At 34.9% G+C, this 14,628-nt stretch overlaps 1 protein-coding gene across 1 annotated transcript; it reads left to right on the forward strand.

The window, feature by feature from the left end:
* Nucleotides 1-8,654: 8,654 nt before the first annotated feature.
* LOC117623849 (transcription factor MYB30-like) lies at nucleotides 8,655-10,784 on the forward strand. The gene is made up of 3 exons (XM_034354855.1): nucleotides 8,655-8,787; nucleotides 8,988-9,117; nucleotides 9,646-10,784. The coding sequence occupies exons 1-3, from the start codon at nucleotides 8,655-8,657 to the stop codon at nucleotides 10,175-10,177; spliced, it is 795 nt and encodes a 264-aa protein (XP_034210746.1). The 3' UTR covers nucleotides 10,178-10,784.
* The last annotated feature ends 3,844 nt before the right edge of the window (nucleotides 10,785-14,628 follow it).

The raw sequence follows: 14,628 nt of genomic DNA on the forward strand, positions 1-14,628 counted from the left end.
CAATTTATACCCTTTTGATTAGGACCCTGCCTTGAATTTACCATTTTGGGAAATCCATTGGAGAAAGCCCAATAGCTACAAAACCCTAAACCTGACAGACAGAAGATAACTTCAATCCAAACAAAGAGACCAAGCCCACAACAAAAAGCAACATCAGATTAGCCCGAAATCTAGAACCCAACGCTTCGGCCACAAAACCCTACCTGGACCGAAATTTGAGGCCCATATTCTAAGCCCTTAGACCCAATCCTTAAACACGTAGCTGGCTACCCAAGGCCTCAGCCCTTAACCAAGCCATGCGGACTAAACCCAGGCCTCATTTAGTGGGCCCGATTCGATTGAATTGGAGTCGACTTTGAAACCAGTCCTTATGAGTCTCATCTCATGTGTATAGGTGAGACTTGTAAAACCAGTCCTTAAGATCTTTCAATCATGCCGGTCCCCCCCGTGTGGTCACCTCTCTGCGTTTTGGACGCATGCCCAAATAATGTTATAGTTTTCAACTTTCTTTTTCAACTTTTTTCTCAACTAATATGGTTGTGACAGTTAGTTCTAAATCATGCTCAGTTTTCAATGCAGTTGTGTCATTTACAAAACATGTATTGCATAGATCATAGATGGAGAAGAAAAAATTGGTAAAAAACTGTCGCATATGAAGCATTTTTCAATTATAATAGTTGTATTAAACTTAAGCGTTGGTTTTGAGAATGATTTTGAATAGGCTAATAATCACTTTTTCATATACTCATAACATATAAACACTTTCTTTTTGAGACAAAAAGTTAAAAATTAGCAAAAAAATTTACATTTACTCGCATTTCACTCGATCTGAACCATTCTAATAATCTAACGATTCAAGATATGACACATCATTTTTTAAATTTGACACCCATCTATATAATTAACTCCAACTTAATACCGTTAAGTCTAAATAAATTAAAATAAAGAAAAAAAATCATAAACCTATCAGCAGCCAGCCATGACATGCTCCACCCCACCCACTACTGCAACTTCCCTCCTCACAACCAACCTTGTCTCCTATTCCCCTCTCCTTCTCTCCCCCCTCCTCTTTCCTCTCTTCTATTGAGTATTTAGGATGGGTGCTAGGTTTTTAATTTTTTATCTTCATTGTTTTTTAAATTTTTTTTAATAATATAGGTGTCAAAAGTTAAAAATTATCGTGTTATATCTTGAGTCATTAGATTAATAGAATGATTCAGATTTTGCAAAATGTAGATAAATACATAATGACTAAGTTATTAAATTAATAGAATGATTCAAATTTAGAGACACGGGATCCTTCCAGTCAAACCCACCAAATGTGACCTAAGTCTAAAACCTCGAACATGACCCAATAAGAAGGGAGCTGAAAACCAAAGCCCAATGCTTGAGGCTCGTACTCCACAAAACAAATAGAAGGGATATGTTATTTACACTCCAAAATATTCATCCTCCAAAAAAAGATGAAAGGAGTTGCACATTTCCGTTATCAGAAAATAAGAGAGCAGAAGTAGAGGATGATTATTCCTGATTGCCAACAACAACAATTCTCTGGAATTAGTTAATTCCCTTATTTTATTTCATTCCTTTCTTGATTATTTCACGCACCGTTCCATATCTGCAACCAAACACAGTCGGTATTTTATCACATTGTTATTTTATTTTCATGGTTGGATTCTAGATGGTAATAATACTACATACAAATACCAAGTCTTTTATATATAGAAGAACTTGTTCAAGACAGAGAGTGGCTTGATTTTTTTTTCTGTTTAGGTGTAGAATTTTCTTAACACATACACATGTGCTTTGGATACGGTCTTTACGTACACTTGTTATTAATTTAAGTGTCTGTAGAATAATCTTAACATCCTTTGGATAAAGTCTTTTTATAAAATTACGTACACTTGTTATTAATTAACATGTCTCTATGCAATTAACAATGAAAACGCATTGCTTGGACTTTTGGATTAATTCACAAAATGCTAAAACAGATGGGATGAGAGTCATTTTTTTTCTTCTTCAACAATCGAATAATAGACATCAAACGAACCCATCGATTTAAGTTGAAAACCAAAGATGAAAAAAGCATCTTCAAAATAAATTTATACAAGCGATATTGGACGAGGGGGGAACTGAACCTAGAACCTCGGATGTAAAATAAATGTTCTTCACCACTTGAGTTACAAGTCCTTTTATCTTCTTAATATTAAGTTATAATGACAGTGAATGCATCGAAAAAATTGAATGAGTCATTAGGGTTTAGTTGGCGGTAGACAGATGGGATCGTTGAAAATCAAGAGATTCCAGAGCAGTATTGGCGAAATAATTTTCATTTAGTCAAAAAAGACCCATGCAATCTAAGAGATTAAGAAAAAAGAATGCTCCCAGTCTCCCAGAGTTGTTATATAGTCATCTTTTTCTGCAACTACTTGTGGTACACATTTGTGTAACAACAACCAATTTTCAACATATATATATATAATACAAACGAAAATGGTTTGGTTAATATTAGCTTATCTGCTACAACAGTTTTAAATTAAAAAAAATTGACTGAAAATGGCACATCTCCCCTCTTCCTAAAAAAACAATAATAATCTCACTTTCATTCAAATACTTTGCAAGTCCTACCACCATTGCATGCCCCAAACTTCTTACCTGCCCTATCACCAAAAGACTTTGTCAATCAGAAAGGTGGAAGTTGCGTATTGGATACAAAGGGGAGAAAATATGCAGTAAGTCCTTGTCCATAGAAAAAGCCATCCATTAAAGATTCAATCATGGTATGGATGGCTATTCAACTTCAGATACAGTGTCAGTGCAAACTATCTAACCTAAGATACACGAAATAATAAAAATTTCTTCAATCTTTCTTTTTTTTCCTTTCAAAAAGGTGAATGCATGCATCACATTAATTATTGTAATTAATTCTGGTTACTACCAATTAGAGGAAGAAGAGTTGAGGAAAAAAGCCCAATCTGTTTGTTCTTAATTCTAACTATAGTGTATTTTACTGCGCGAGGACATGAGATTCATCTATACAATGAAATTTCTTTTCTATAAAAGATGTAATAAATATTTAAGATGACAAAATAATATGAGAAAAAGTTAATTAAAAAATCCCTATCATGTCAACAGAGTCTAGTCAAGTGGAAAAAAAAGAAGCCTTAATTTGCAGACTAATGGTCTCAGTTTCGAACTCCCATGAAAAACCCCTCCTCATATAGTTTAGACTATCACTTGTTGATGCAACGTGATACTTAGATTGGTTAAAACGTTAGCCTACAACACACAACTCTGGAATCCACTAGGAAGAATGAGAAAACCTCAAGTTTATTGATAATATGAACTAACATAACAGAACCCTAGTTACAGGTTTAAAATTGGTTTAAATACCTTAGAAACCCTAGGTATCCAAAAGGAAATAAAATAAAAATTTAACAAAGTTTCCTAAAAATTGAAATAACACTAAAGGTCAATTTTGAGCTATTAAACAATCTCAGATGTCTGGAAAAAAAAACCCATACATCATGACAAAACCTTTAGAGTACTTTCGTTGCAATTATATAACTGGTGTCTCACAAATTCATATCATGTTACTAGTGCATAATGAAAAATGTGAGATACTCATTGGAGCTAATTTTTTCTCCTCCATCTTCGGTATCTGCTCGGAAAAGATAGAGGAGACATAGACTTAAAACGACATGCATACTAAACAATTGTACAAGTCCAGTGAAAATAACTGGCCAAGAAGGAGTAACGAATATAAAATGGAGTTAGTGTTTTGTCGACGTGAATAAATGGAAGAAAGTGGGACGACTAGGGCAACATCAAAATTAATAGTGCATATTAAAATGGACTAAAATTGTACTTGGATTAGTCAATGCTAATGAAATTAAACCAATTAAATTTAAATCCGTACACTAAAAACATCTTTTTTTCAAACATGGGACCGCAGAGTTTTATGAGTCTATGAGATAGTAATTCAAATAAATTGGCGGATAAAATTTCCTTTATTTATTATAAATAACTAGTCAAGTCAACTTTTTATATTGCTCTCATATTTCTTATTCAATGTATCACGACCATCCAGGTTGCCTTTCCTAACATTGCCTCACTTTTCTTTTTCACCTGATGTATACTTTTTCATCCTTGAATTCATTGGTCAAAATTAAAATAAGAATTATTAAACACTTCTTGAGAAAATCCTAAGGAAAAAAGTCTTAGTCATCGGCCTCTTTGGGGTTTGCGGCCTCCTTCCTTATCCCCTCCCTTGTTCTTTCATCCCCTCTTTTCTCCTTCCCTCTCTTTTTTTCTCAAGATTGTTAGTTTATTTTCTGATGTAGAAGCAGTCGCCATGAAACGATGTCGTTGCCATGATATAGTCACCATATTTTGGCCCACATACACAAGCAGTTGGCTCCCTTTGACATAGTTGAGTTGGGTTTGGGTTTAATTAGTGGGGGACTATGGATTTAGCCAGTATGATGCTATGATTTTCTTCGGGTTTTCAGGAAGATGTGGAGCGGTGGTCCTATTTCTTAGTTTTATTTTAACTAATAATTTTTAGAAACTCTTTAGGAGTTTGCTGTTATTTGTTTTCTATTTAAGATTTTTATTTCTTTTTAGCTTTTGTCTTTCAATATGGATTTGCCGTTTATGTCGTTGCTCGACAGATTTGTATTGTAGGTCTGAATACATGTGCTTTTGGTTGCTATATCGGGGATTTAGTCATTTTTTAGGTTGTGCGTGATTCCCTCTAGATCAATTCAACATGTTGTTGTGTTTGGTCACTGGAGAAGATTTACTCATATTCGACATATAGTTTATTTGTATTTTATTTGTTCATCAATAATATACTATCCCTTATTTTTTTAAAAAATAAAAATCTCTGAATTTATTGTAGCAAGGCCTTATTAATTTTTATTTCATTTTTATCACTAAACTCTTTGCAACCTTTTTTTTTAAAGAAAAAAAAAAGGAAAAAGAAAAAGCGCCAACTAACTTGAAGTTAACAATATTTCTCTTTTCAATTTTGAAAGATGTTCCAAGTTAGTATTCACACTCCTCCCTTGATTGGATTAGGAAAAAAAAAAGAGCATTATCCCTATGAGACACTCTCTTGAAGAAAGATTTTTGGTTATCTTTGTAGATTTTATGTTCAAGTCACATTGATGGTAATTGTACTTTGTAACATATAGTAAAACAAAAATAGTATTGTTTTTTTCACTTCTCAAACATCCATTGTTGTTGTTATGCAAATAACATTGTCATTACAAATAAGAGGAGATGGGAATTTTGAACTTGGATATATATATCTTCCAACATTAAAAAAATAAATATCACTAAAATGAAGAATCATTTGGTACAAACAATTAATGTTATTCACGCTCGCACATAAGAATGCTAGAGTGCGAAAATAGTATTAGTAGCACTCTCAAAAGAAACTTATATGAAATTACTTCATGGCACGAATCCAAGTAAGATATGATTTTACAAAGTCTTAATTAGGATTTCTAACACTCTAAATACACTTCAAACGTGTTGATTAATCCACTACCATGAATGATACATATGAATTCAACGTTTTTGTTCTTCTTTTTTTGACAGCGGTGCCAGAATGAAAGTAATTCAGTGAATGCATGAGATGAGACTTCTTCAATATAAGAAGCGCACCTATTATTGGACAATATGAACACGTCTGAAGATTCGCTACACAGAGCCTAGAATCGCCACAAACTTTAAAAATTCTTCACGTTTCCCGTTGACCAAACACATTGGGTTTATATATATATATATATATATATATATTTCATATTGCCAACTTGGTGGCCTGGTGGAAGATATATAATCATGAGATCAAGTATTGCTTAATTATGGATCAACTCTTTCAAGTCAACAAGGGTAGGATGCTAATTACTTTCTAAAATCCAACTATAGTATTCCAAAATTCAATCATACTTTTCAAAAACAGATATTCGAAAATAAATGTAATAATATAATGTGATTGGCAAGTATAATGCATGCAAATACTAAGTCTTAGACTTTACTCCAAAAAAAAAAAAAAAAAAAAATTGCTCCATTTGGATGGAGCGATTCTAAATCTTATTATTAATATAACGTCATAAGGTAAAATTGTTTGTTTAAACCATTACAATCTATGTTTTGCATACAACCTATATATGTCAAGATGTGAACAAGAAAGAAATGAAAAAGAAAAAGAGGAATTAGAATTATTTTTAATTCATTTCAAACATACTACATCTAGTTATTTTAAAGAGTGTTCAATCTAATGTGGTTCTTATTCTTATAGCAAATTTATCCTTATTGCTAAATTAAATTTTTTTTTTTTTTTAAAATCCCTTCACTCAAATAGAGCCTTTAAAGTGCAGACATGAACTTAACCAAGTTGATTAAAGCGGATATGCTCCCCACCCTACACCCAAATTTAAATCTCATTTCTTGTAGTTTTTAAAGTAGAATATCGCTTGTTATAATAAATAAATAAATAAACCGAAGACTCTAATGAAGTCCTAGTGACATTAAAATCCTGGGGTTTTGACTCAGTGGCGCGCCATCCTCTTATGAAGTATGATTACAAAAAAGCTTATTTGAGAAGGTGACCGGCCAATCATTTTTCGTTTGTCTTATTTCTGATTGGAGAATTGCGCATCCGCACACATGCGTGTTTCTTTGACCCTTGAGAAGAATACCAGTCAAACTTGTTGACTTTTCATGTACCATCCTTAACCTAGCTGTTACAATTAAATTCAATTTTAACAATTCATGAAAAAGCTTGCGATTTGTGTTTTGATTTTGACCAGCCATATGAAGATTTACAATTACACTACAAAATTCATTAATTTTTTACCAAAAATTCCGTTGATCTAGTTGCATCTAATAAATTACTCAATACATTTTCGTTTCTTTAAAACAATTTCTGGATTTGTTATTTTACTACCATTGTATTAAGTTTTTAAAGTTAATGAACTCTAGGCCCTTTATAACAAATAATGAAAAACTTATCTCACCCCAACCGCTTCGGTGTTTCCCTAATACTAATTAACATTCACTACTTTTTATTATTATGATTGTGGCCAAGTTAATAATCATGATAAACCACATAGGAAGGGCCGACGAAGAGGAAGGAGGGCCGACAGAAAAGAGGGAGGCCTTCCCCTTCCGCCCTCCAAAGTCATTAGATATTACAAGAAGGAGAAGTAGTTTTATGTCTTCTACTTTAATACATGGTCGTAACACGTGAGGGAGGAGTTTTCTATCTTTTCCCTCATGACATGACTATTTTTAACCTTAGAAAAAATTAACAAGAGTAGAATTGTCGTTATTAAATTTAAAGGGTGTGTTGAGCAGATTAATGGGTGCAAATACACTTAGCCGATCAAAACTATCATACTTCAATTTATTTATTTATTATTCAGAATTGGTTCTCAGGCGAAAAGAAAATTTGTGAATTGGTTGACTTAGTTTAGGATTTTTAGAGTTGATCGATTTATATATGAATAAAACTTGTCAGAAATAAAGATGCGAAACGAAGCTCAACTTCTCCAATATGAGGTGATTTATCAGTAAGTCAGTAGTAGCCTATTTATTAGATTTGGGAGATTTGGGAATCTGGAGGTTATATTCCAAATATGAACCTCCAGATTTTCAAATCTGATCCTCCCTCAACCTAACATTTTTCTCCTAAATTTCCACTTTTCTCAACCTGATTAATTTTTTCTCTCCCTTGTTAAGAGATTGAAAAGAAGTGGAGGCCACATCAGCTAAAGGAACTTCTCTCAATCTGACGGAATAGCTAACGTAAGACACTTATTGAAAATATAGGTGGTATATTGAGATATTTCAAAGAACATGTGATAATTTGAGACTGTTTGAAAGCACAGAGGGCATATACATTAAATAAGCCAATAATTAATTGAACAAATAGATCCGGTAAGTAGATGCTTTTATATTCATGTCAATTACAGTATGATATGTGTGTAGAAGTTTTTCTTTTTGTGTTTTTGATGAATTACTTTTGCATATTTATCAAATCGTAATTTGCAGGAAAGAATATCTCCGGCTAAGAAAGGAGGCAAGAAGTATCCAATAGAAAATTGCAATTACAAAAAGAAAAAAATTGTAATATATATTTTCAGCAAAGCTACAGAGAAAAGGTTTGTTACTTTGGCTGCTTCAACCATCGAACGTCACACTATTTTCTTATTATTAATTTATGAGATAATGGGCAAGATATTTTGTCTGCTGCACGTCCAGGGTCGTGTACTTTTACTATACTCACTATATGACAAGCCTTGTAATCTCTGCAACTCTTAATTAGTCTCTCCACTCTTAATGAAAAGCTTAAAGTCTTCGTATTTTAATCTCCTTCCCGGAAATTGCAAGTGCGCTTTGAATATACATTGTTTCTTTGTCTTGGTCCAATTTAAACACCTTTCTTGTATGAGTGGAGATCTTATAGGATAAATAGCCACAACAGGGCCTCAAAAATATTGAGCTCATCAAAACTCTCAACCAAACTGCTATATCTTAGCTTAGCTTAGCTCCTTTGAAAGATATAGCTATAGTGTGTACATTATTGACGACCAAATTATTCAGCACACAGAGAGAGAGAGAGAGAGAGAGAGGAGAGAGAGATGGTGAGAGCTCCTTGCTGCGAGAAGATGGGATTGAAGAAAGGGCCATGGACACCTGAAGAAGACCAAATTCTAGTTTCCTTCATCCAAAAATATGGTCATGGAAACTGGCGTGCCCTGCCAAAGCAAGCTGGTAATTACAAGTTCCAAATCTGGGGGTTTTTTTCTCCATAGATTAATAAGATCATTTCTTTCACATAGTTTGGTGCATTGCAGGATCACAAGTTTTACTGTTATATCCAACTTTTCTGAATATACTTCAAATAGTAGCTAAATTCTGTTTGATTTGAGCTTTGGACTCATATATTTTTCTCCACTTATTTCTTTAATTAGGCTTGTTGAGATGTGGGAAGAGCTGCAGACTCCGGTGGATAAACTATTTGAGACCCGATATCAAGAGAGGAAACTTCACAACAGAAGAAGAGGAAGCTATCATTAAGTTGCATGAAATGCTGGGTAACAGGTATTTTTCATGAAACTTTTGTAATTAAGCTAATTTAAAAACATGTTTTTTTACAACCTTTCATTTTGAGAGAGACGATAACATATAAAACTTACACACACTGCACGGATGGTAATTTAGAAACATGCTTTTAGTTTACCTTTACATGATGGTATTGCTTTGAAGTAAAGGATTATACTCCTCTCTTTTTGCCCTTAATTAAGTGGGCATGATGACTAGCTAGAATTAACCACAACAATTTCAAGGAAATTAAAACCACAATCGTTTCTCGAACACACAAACAAAGGCAACTGGTTTCTATATATCTATAAAAGAATAGCAAGTGGGCTGATCAAAAGATTCTCTCTCTAGATTAATTGGAAGTCACCCCAATAAATTAAACCAAGTGAACCACATGCAGCCAGAAAATGTGGTCACAAGTTGCAGTCAAATTGAAAATCAAGCATAAATTTTTGTACTTGCATAAAAAAAATGCCAAACTCTCATGCAAAATATTTAATTTTATTAATTTCCTCCATCGATTTTCAGGTGGTCAGCAATTGCAGCAAGATTACCAGGACGCACAGACAACGAGATAAAAAATGTATGGCACACCCACTTGAAGAAAAGACTCAAAGATAAGACTTCAACCTCATCACCAGCAAGCAGTGCTTCCAATGTCACAAGCCAATCTGCTGAGCCAGAAAATATGAATTCTCCACAACCATCTTCCAGTTCCAGTGATGTTTCCTCAGTCACAGAAGTCTCAGCTGCATTGACTGATGATAATCACCAGGACATGATAACCATCAAAGGCGAAAACATGGAGCTTTCGGAAACATTCCCCGAAATCGACGACAGTTTCTGGTCTGAGGCACTCTCAGCTGATAATTCCAGCATCCCATTGGAATTTCCAGAGGCCACAAATGATCAAGCACAACCCCAATTTCCAATCACTGAAAACGATTCAGGGGAGTTGGGTTTTACTTTTGGTCCAAACATGGATGATGGCATGGAGTTTTGGTACGACCTTTTCATTAGAGCTGGCCATGGGGACACACCGAAGTTACCAGAATTTTGATCAACTCTTTTACCATACCCTCTCTCTTTTGGAGGCAATTTTTAATTGACGGTTAGAATAGTTATTAAATATTTCTATATCTTCAAATTTGACCGTTAACAAAAAGCTAGCTGTTATAGGACAGAATTTCAATAGTGGGGGCAAAGTCTGTCGTCCAAAAGTAAGACTTGTGCATTGACGAAGAAACTAAAAAGCTAGCTAGTACTTCGTATAAAGGATAAAGGATACATGTATAATCTAGAAAAGGTGATTCGGGTCGTCTTCACAATATTGGTGGTGATTTGAAAGGTGGATAAAGAACAGAATAAACTGTGGGAGACAATTAAAAAGATTGAGTTGGTGGAAACAGTTTTGTATAGTTTATGGCTAGCTAGGTTTTAGTGATGATCCTCCTTAGCCGCTTGTTATTATTTGTTCAAGTTTATGTAACAATGATGACGACGACGATGATGATGGCGAAATCGATGATGTAGTTGAACTTTTTTCACAAGGAAAGAAATTTAATTATCATATGCTATGAAAATATTTGCATCGGATTATGTTTTGAAGTAATTTGTTTGATCATGGATGGATGTTTGGAGGTTCATCAAAAGGCCATATGAGCTCAGATATTGATCACCACTAATAATAGTTTTTTTGTCGGCCATATGATTGTATACAAGACTAGTATGTATGAACAAGAGAAGTCAAATAAATACATACAAACTTTGTGTGATCCAAAATTCGCATTCCCATTTTGGTTTGAACACCAGGCATGGACTATCTACATTGATCTTAGGAAAAAGCAGAACAACTTCTAAACCTTAATAAGTTTGTCTCTATCTTGTCCATCATTTCATTTCAAATTTTCCACAAACTTTTCAAGCCCGTGATTGATGACATGCTCTTTTAAATTGTTAAAAGTAAAGGGAATAGGAGTGTTTTTTCTCAGTTTTTTCCAAGATGGTACCAGTATAATAGTGGTCACAAGGGAGCCAACGACTTACAAACTTGTAGTCTTGTTAAAGACTTAAAAAAAGTTGAATCAAAATATCCATTTTTGTGGTCCTTGTGGATTTACTTAACTTAGTCGTCAGTGTAAATTTTTTTTTTTTTTTTTTTGGTGATTTGTTAAAATCACCATCAAATCAATTTTCAGTCATCGTCAAGCGTTAATAGTCTTGACTGCTACTTCTTTGTGAACCCAGTAAAGAAAATCAGAGATTGAATTCCATGAACAATAACAGGAAGGTGTGATTGGGGGAGGAAGGCTAGTTTTTCTGTTGTGGTAAACACACAAAACAACCTTACAAATATCGACGCAAAGGCTGTATGTAACGTGAGTTTTGCGCTGTTGACTGTTGAGATTTTTACCTCTTCAATTGAAGAATATCTGAAAATTCTATATCTTATCGATAAGTTATAGAGTGAAAAACATCTTACTAGTAAAGTATAGAGTAAAAAACCTATATCTTACGGGTAAATTCTTAGAGTAATTGTGATAGTTCTTTTGTTATGCTCTAAATGCAGTTTTTTATATTCCACCATGTTAATACTAGCTAAATAAATAGTATAATGAAAACATCTTTTACTTTTAGTAATAATTGTTATACCATGTTGTGATTATTTTTTAAATTAAAAAGAAAAGCTTGAATGTACAACTGAAGAGATGTATTTTGCTCATATTCTAATTTAACTCTTAATATCTTATCGTAAAAATTTATAACTTTCTCTAGCTAGGGTTTGAAGAAAATATGGATTTTTAGTTTTTTGCTCAAGAGAAAATTCTCTATTATGCTCAAGTAAATTGGGCTCATCAGCCTCTTTTTCTTGTAAAATCATGCTTAAATTTTGACATTTTAAATTAATAATTCTAAAATTTCGTACTTTTGAATCATACTCTTCATGTTTTTCATGCAAAAAAGAAAGTTATTATTTTGCTCTTTTATAATCATAATTATATGCTAAAAACTCTTGCTCAAGGGCTTTAATAAGTTTTTCATGCCCTCTTCTCATGCTTTCATTATTAGTTCAAATATTCCAAAAATTGTCTAAAAGAACTTTTTGTTTATCTGTTAATGATGCTTGAGTACGATATTTTAAAACATGATTTCTAACTTCACTATTACAATTATGTTAAACTACAACACCCAATAAACGACCGTTATATAAAAACTGTCATGGTGTTTTGAAAGACGACGAATGTTATAATACCATCGTGGTACCTAATATGCAATAACCCAAAACAAAAATTCTTAGTTAATTAGTAATTTATTTGGAGAAAAGACAATTTTCCCTCGGAATATTTTATTAAGAAAAAGGTGACTTTTTGATCAAGAAGGAATTTGACAATTCCACTTATATCGTTGCGTAGAGCACGGTGAAATGAGTTCATAGACACGTAGTGGGCCCGAATCGGAGTTGTAACGAGAGAGTTATGGTCAAAAGAGTCTCAGTGGCACAACCGTAAATATTTCAAAGTTGGATTTATAAAACCCGTTCGGCCCTCTCTCTCTCTCTCTCCTCGCCGCGACTCTCTCTCTCCTCTCCAACACAGACGTGTCGTAGCCTTCCAGGGACCGCCGACGCCGAAACAGGGCACCACTGGCCACGGGACCGGTGGCGATCGAACTGCCGTCGAGTCCCCTTCCTTTCCCGACCCTTCCCCGCCGGCGGCAGGGCCTGTGCTGGCCGAAAAATGCAGAAAACCACCGAGAGGTCACCGAAACTTCAACGCCGTCGATCTCCCTCCTCCAGCCACCATTTCCGTCGACCCAGGTATGGATCTTGAACCTCTCGAGCTGTTCTAGCTGCCTGTTTTGTAGGATTAGATCGATTCGTCGTGTAGCTATTTGATTTTTGAGCTTGAAGTTTCAGCCAATTTTCGGCCTCCGTTTTCGGCCACTTTCGGCCACTTTCGGCCACTTTTTGGGGTAGGTCCAAGAACAAAAGTGGCTCCAAATATGGTGTTTTACCTAGGGTAGGAGTTTGGAGCCGTGGTTTGAAGTTTTTCCGACGAGCCGAAATCGCTTTAGACACCCATCGCTGCCGGCGCGTGCTGCGGAGCGTGGGTGAGGGTAGTGCAGTGGCACTGTATCTTGTTGCGATCCTTATGTTGTCACGAGCACGTAGGATTTCGCGGATCTCAATTTGGATACCGTTTGAGCCCCGAACGGATTTTCCATATTATGTGACTTCCGGGTTCAGTATTGTTGAACCTTTGGATCGCGCTCAATTTCAGATATGTTGTTCCAGATAATTTCAGAATCGTGTAGGATTCGACGGATTGTGAATCGGAGTCCCGGATACTCCGAAATTGCGAACCCTGGGGCTAGGGTTTGGAAATTGTATAATTTCACGATCGTGATCAATCCGATCGTCAGTTTCAGACCAAACTTGCAGGATATGGTTCTTTAAATGTGAGGAACTTAAAGGAACTCTCATATTGGTAATTGGAGGTCGTGGACCCCACGGGGTTCCGTATCGACCAATGTGAAAGTTTATCGCTTAGTAAAGTCTCGAGTCTTTTCAGATGATTTTAAATATCTGAAATGCCTAAGTGGGCAGGAAAATGATTTTAAAGTTAGTGCACGCACTTTTAGAAGTCAGGGGTCTGGGTTTTACTTAAAAATTTATACCGAGCAGTTTTATTAATTAAATATTCATGATGGTTTACCAGGCACCCTGGACCAGGCAGGCCCGCAGAAGAGACCTACAGGAGGTCTAGCTAGCTCGGACCAGGAGTGAGTGGAATTTTCTTTTATAAATGATTTTATATAAATGAATTTCATTATTTGATCTTGAATAAGTTTAATTGGTAGTGAATTTTCCTAGTATGGTTTGTGAAGCCAAATGTCTTTATCTTTGTACTGCCTAGTTAACTATGCTAAAGAATTATAGAGAGTAGAGTCTGAGATGTATATCAGATAAAGTGGCAGTATAGTTTCAGATTTAATAGAAATTCAGTTATTTATCAGATTTTTCAGAAAATTTATATTTTCTGATGATAGCAAAGTTCTTGACTTAATAAACATTCAATTATTCATCAGATCTTTCAGAAATATTATAATATTTATATATTATATTTTCTCAGAGTTCCTGATTTATTAAAAATTCAGTTCTTCAGCAGTTTTTCCAGAAATGTTATATATTTTAAAACCACCATGTACCCAATTGTGGTTATTACCCTCAGTTATACCGATATCTACGGACATCCAATTTATTCTCAGTTTTGTCAGTGCACTTGACATTTGCCTCACGAGTTTCGAGGACGCTCGGACCGTGAGTGCCAGGATTGCGGCTCGGATTGACTTGGTGTCCCGAGACCTGCCAGGATTTGCTGCTCGAGTTGACTTCGTGTCACCGAGACCTGCCAGGATTGCGGATCAGGCTGACTACGGTCCCCTGAATCCTGCCAGTTGCGGCTCGGGTTGACTTTGTGTCACCGAGACCTGCCAGCGGATCAGGCTGAC

This window comes from Prunus dulcis, chromosome 1, assembly GCF_902201215.1.
Source record: "Prunus dulcis chromosome 1, ALMONDv2, whole genome shotgun sequence".
Taxonomy (NCBI): domain Eukaryota; kingdom Viridiplantae; phylum Streptophyta; class Magnoliopsida; order Rosales; family Rosaceae; genus Prunus; species Prunus dulcis.

What these genes read in the sequence shown, in the direction of transcription:
- LOC117623849 (XM_034354855.1), top strand. Translation starts at nt 8,655, where the DNA reads ATGGTGAGAGCTCCTTGCTGCGAGAAGATGGGATTGAAGAAAGGGCCA. An exon ending in TGCCCTGCCAAAGCAAGCTG is followed by an intron (nt 8,788 to 8,987) that starts GTAATTACAAGT and finishes TTCTTTAATTAG; the next exon opens with GCTTGTTGAGATGTGGGAAG. An exon ending in CATGAAATGCTGGGTAACAG is followed by an intron (nt 9,118 to 9,645) that starts GTATTTTTCATG and finishes ATCGATTTTCAG; the next exon opens with GTGGTCAGCAATTGCAGCAA.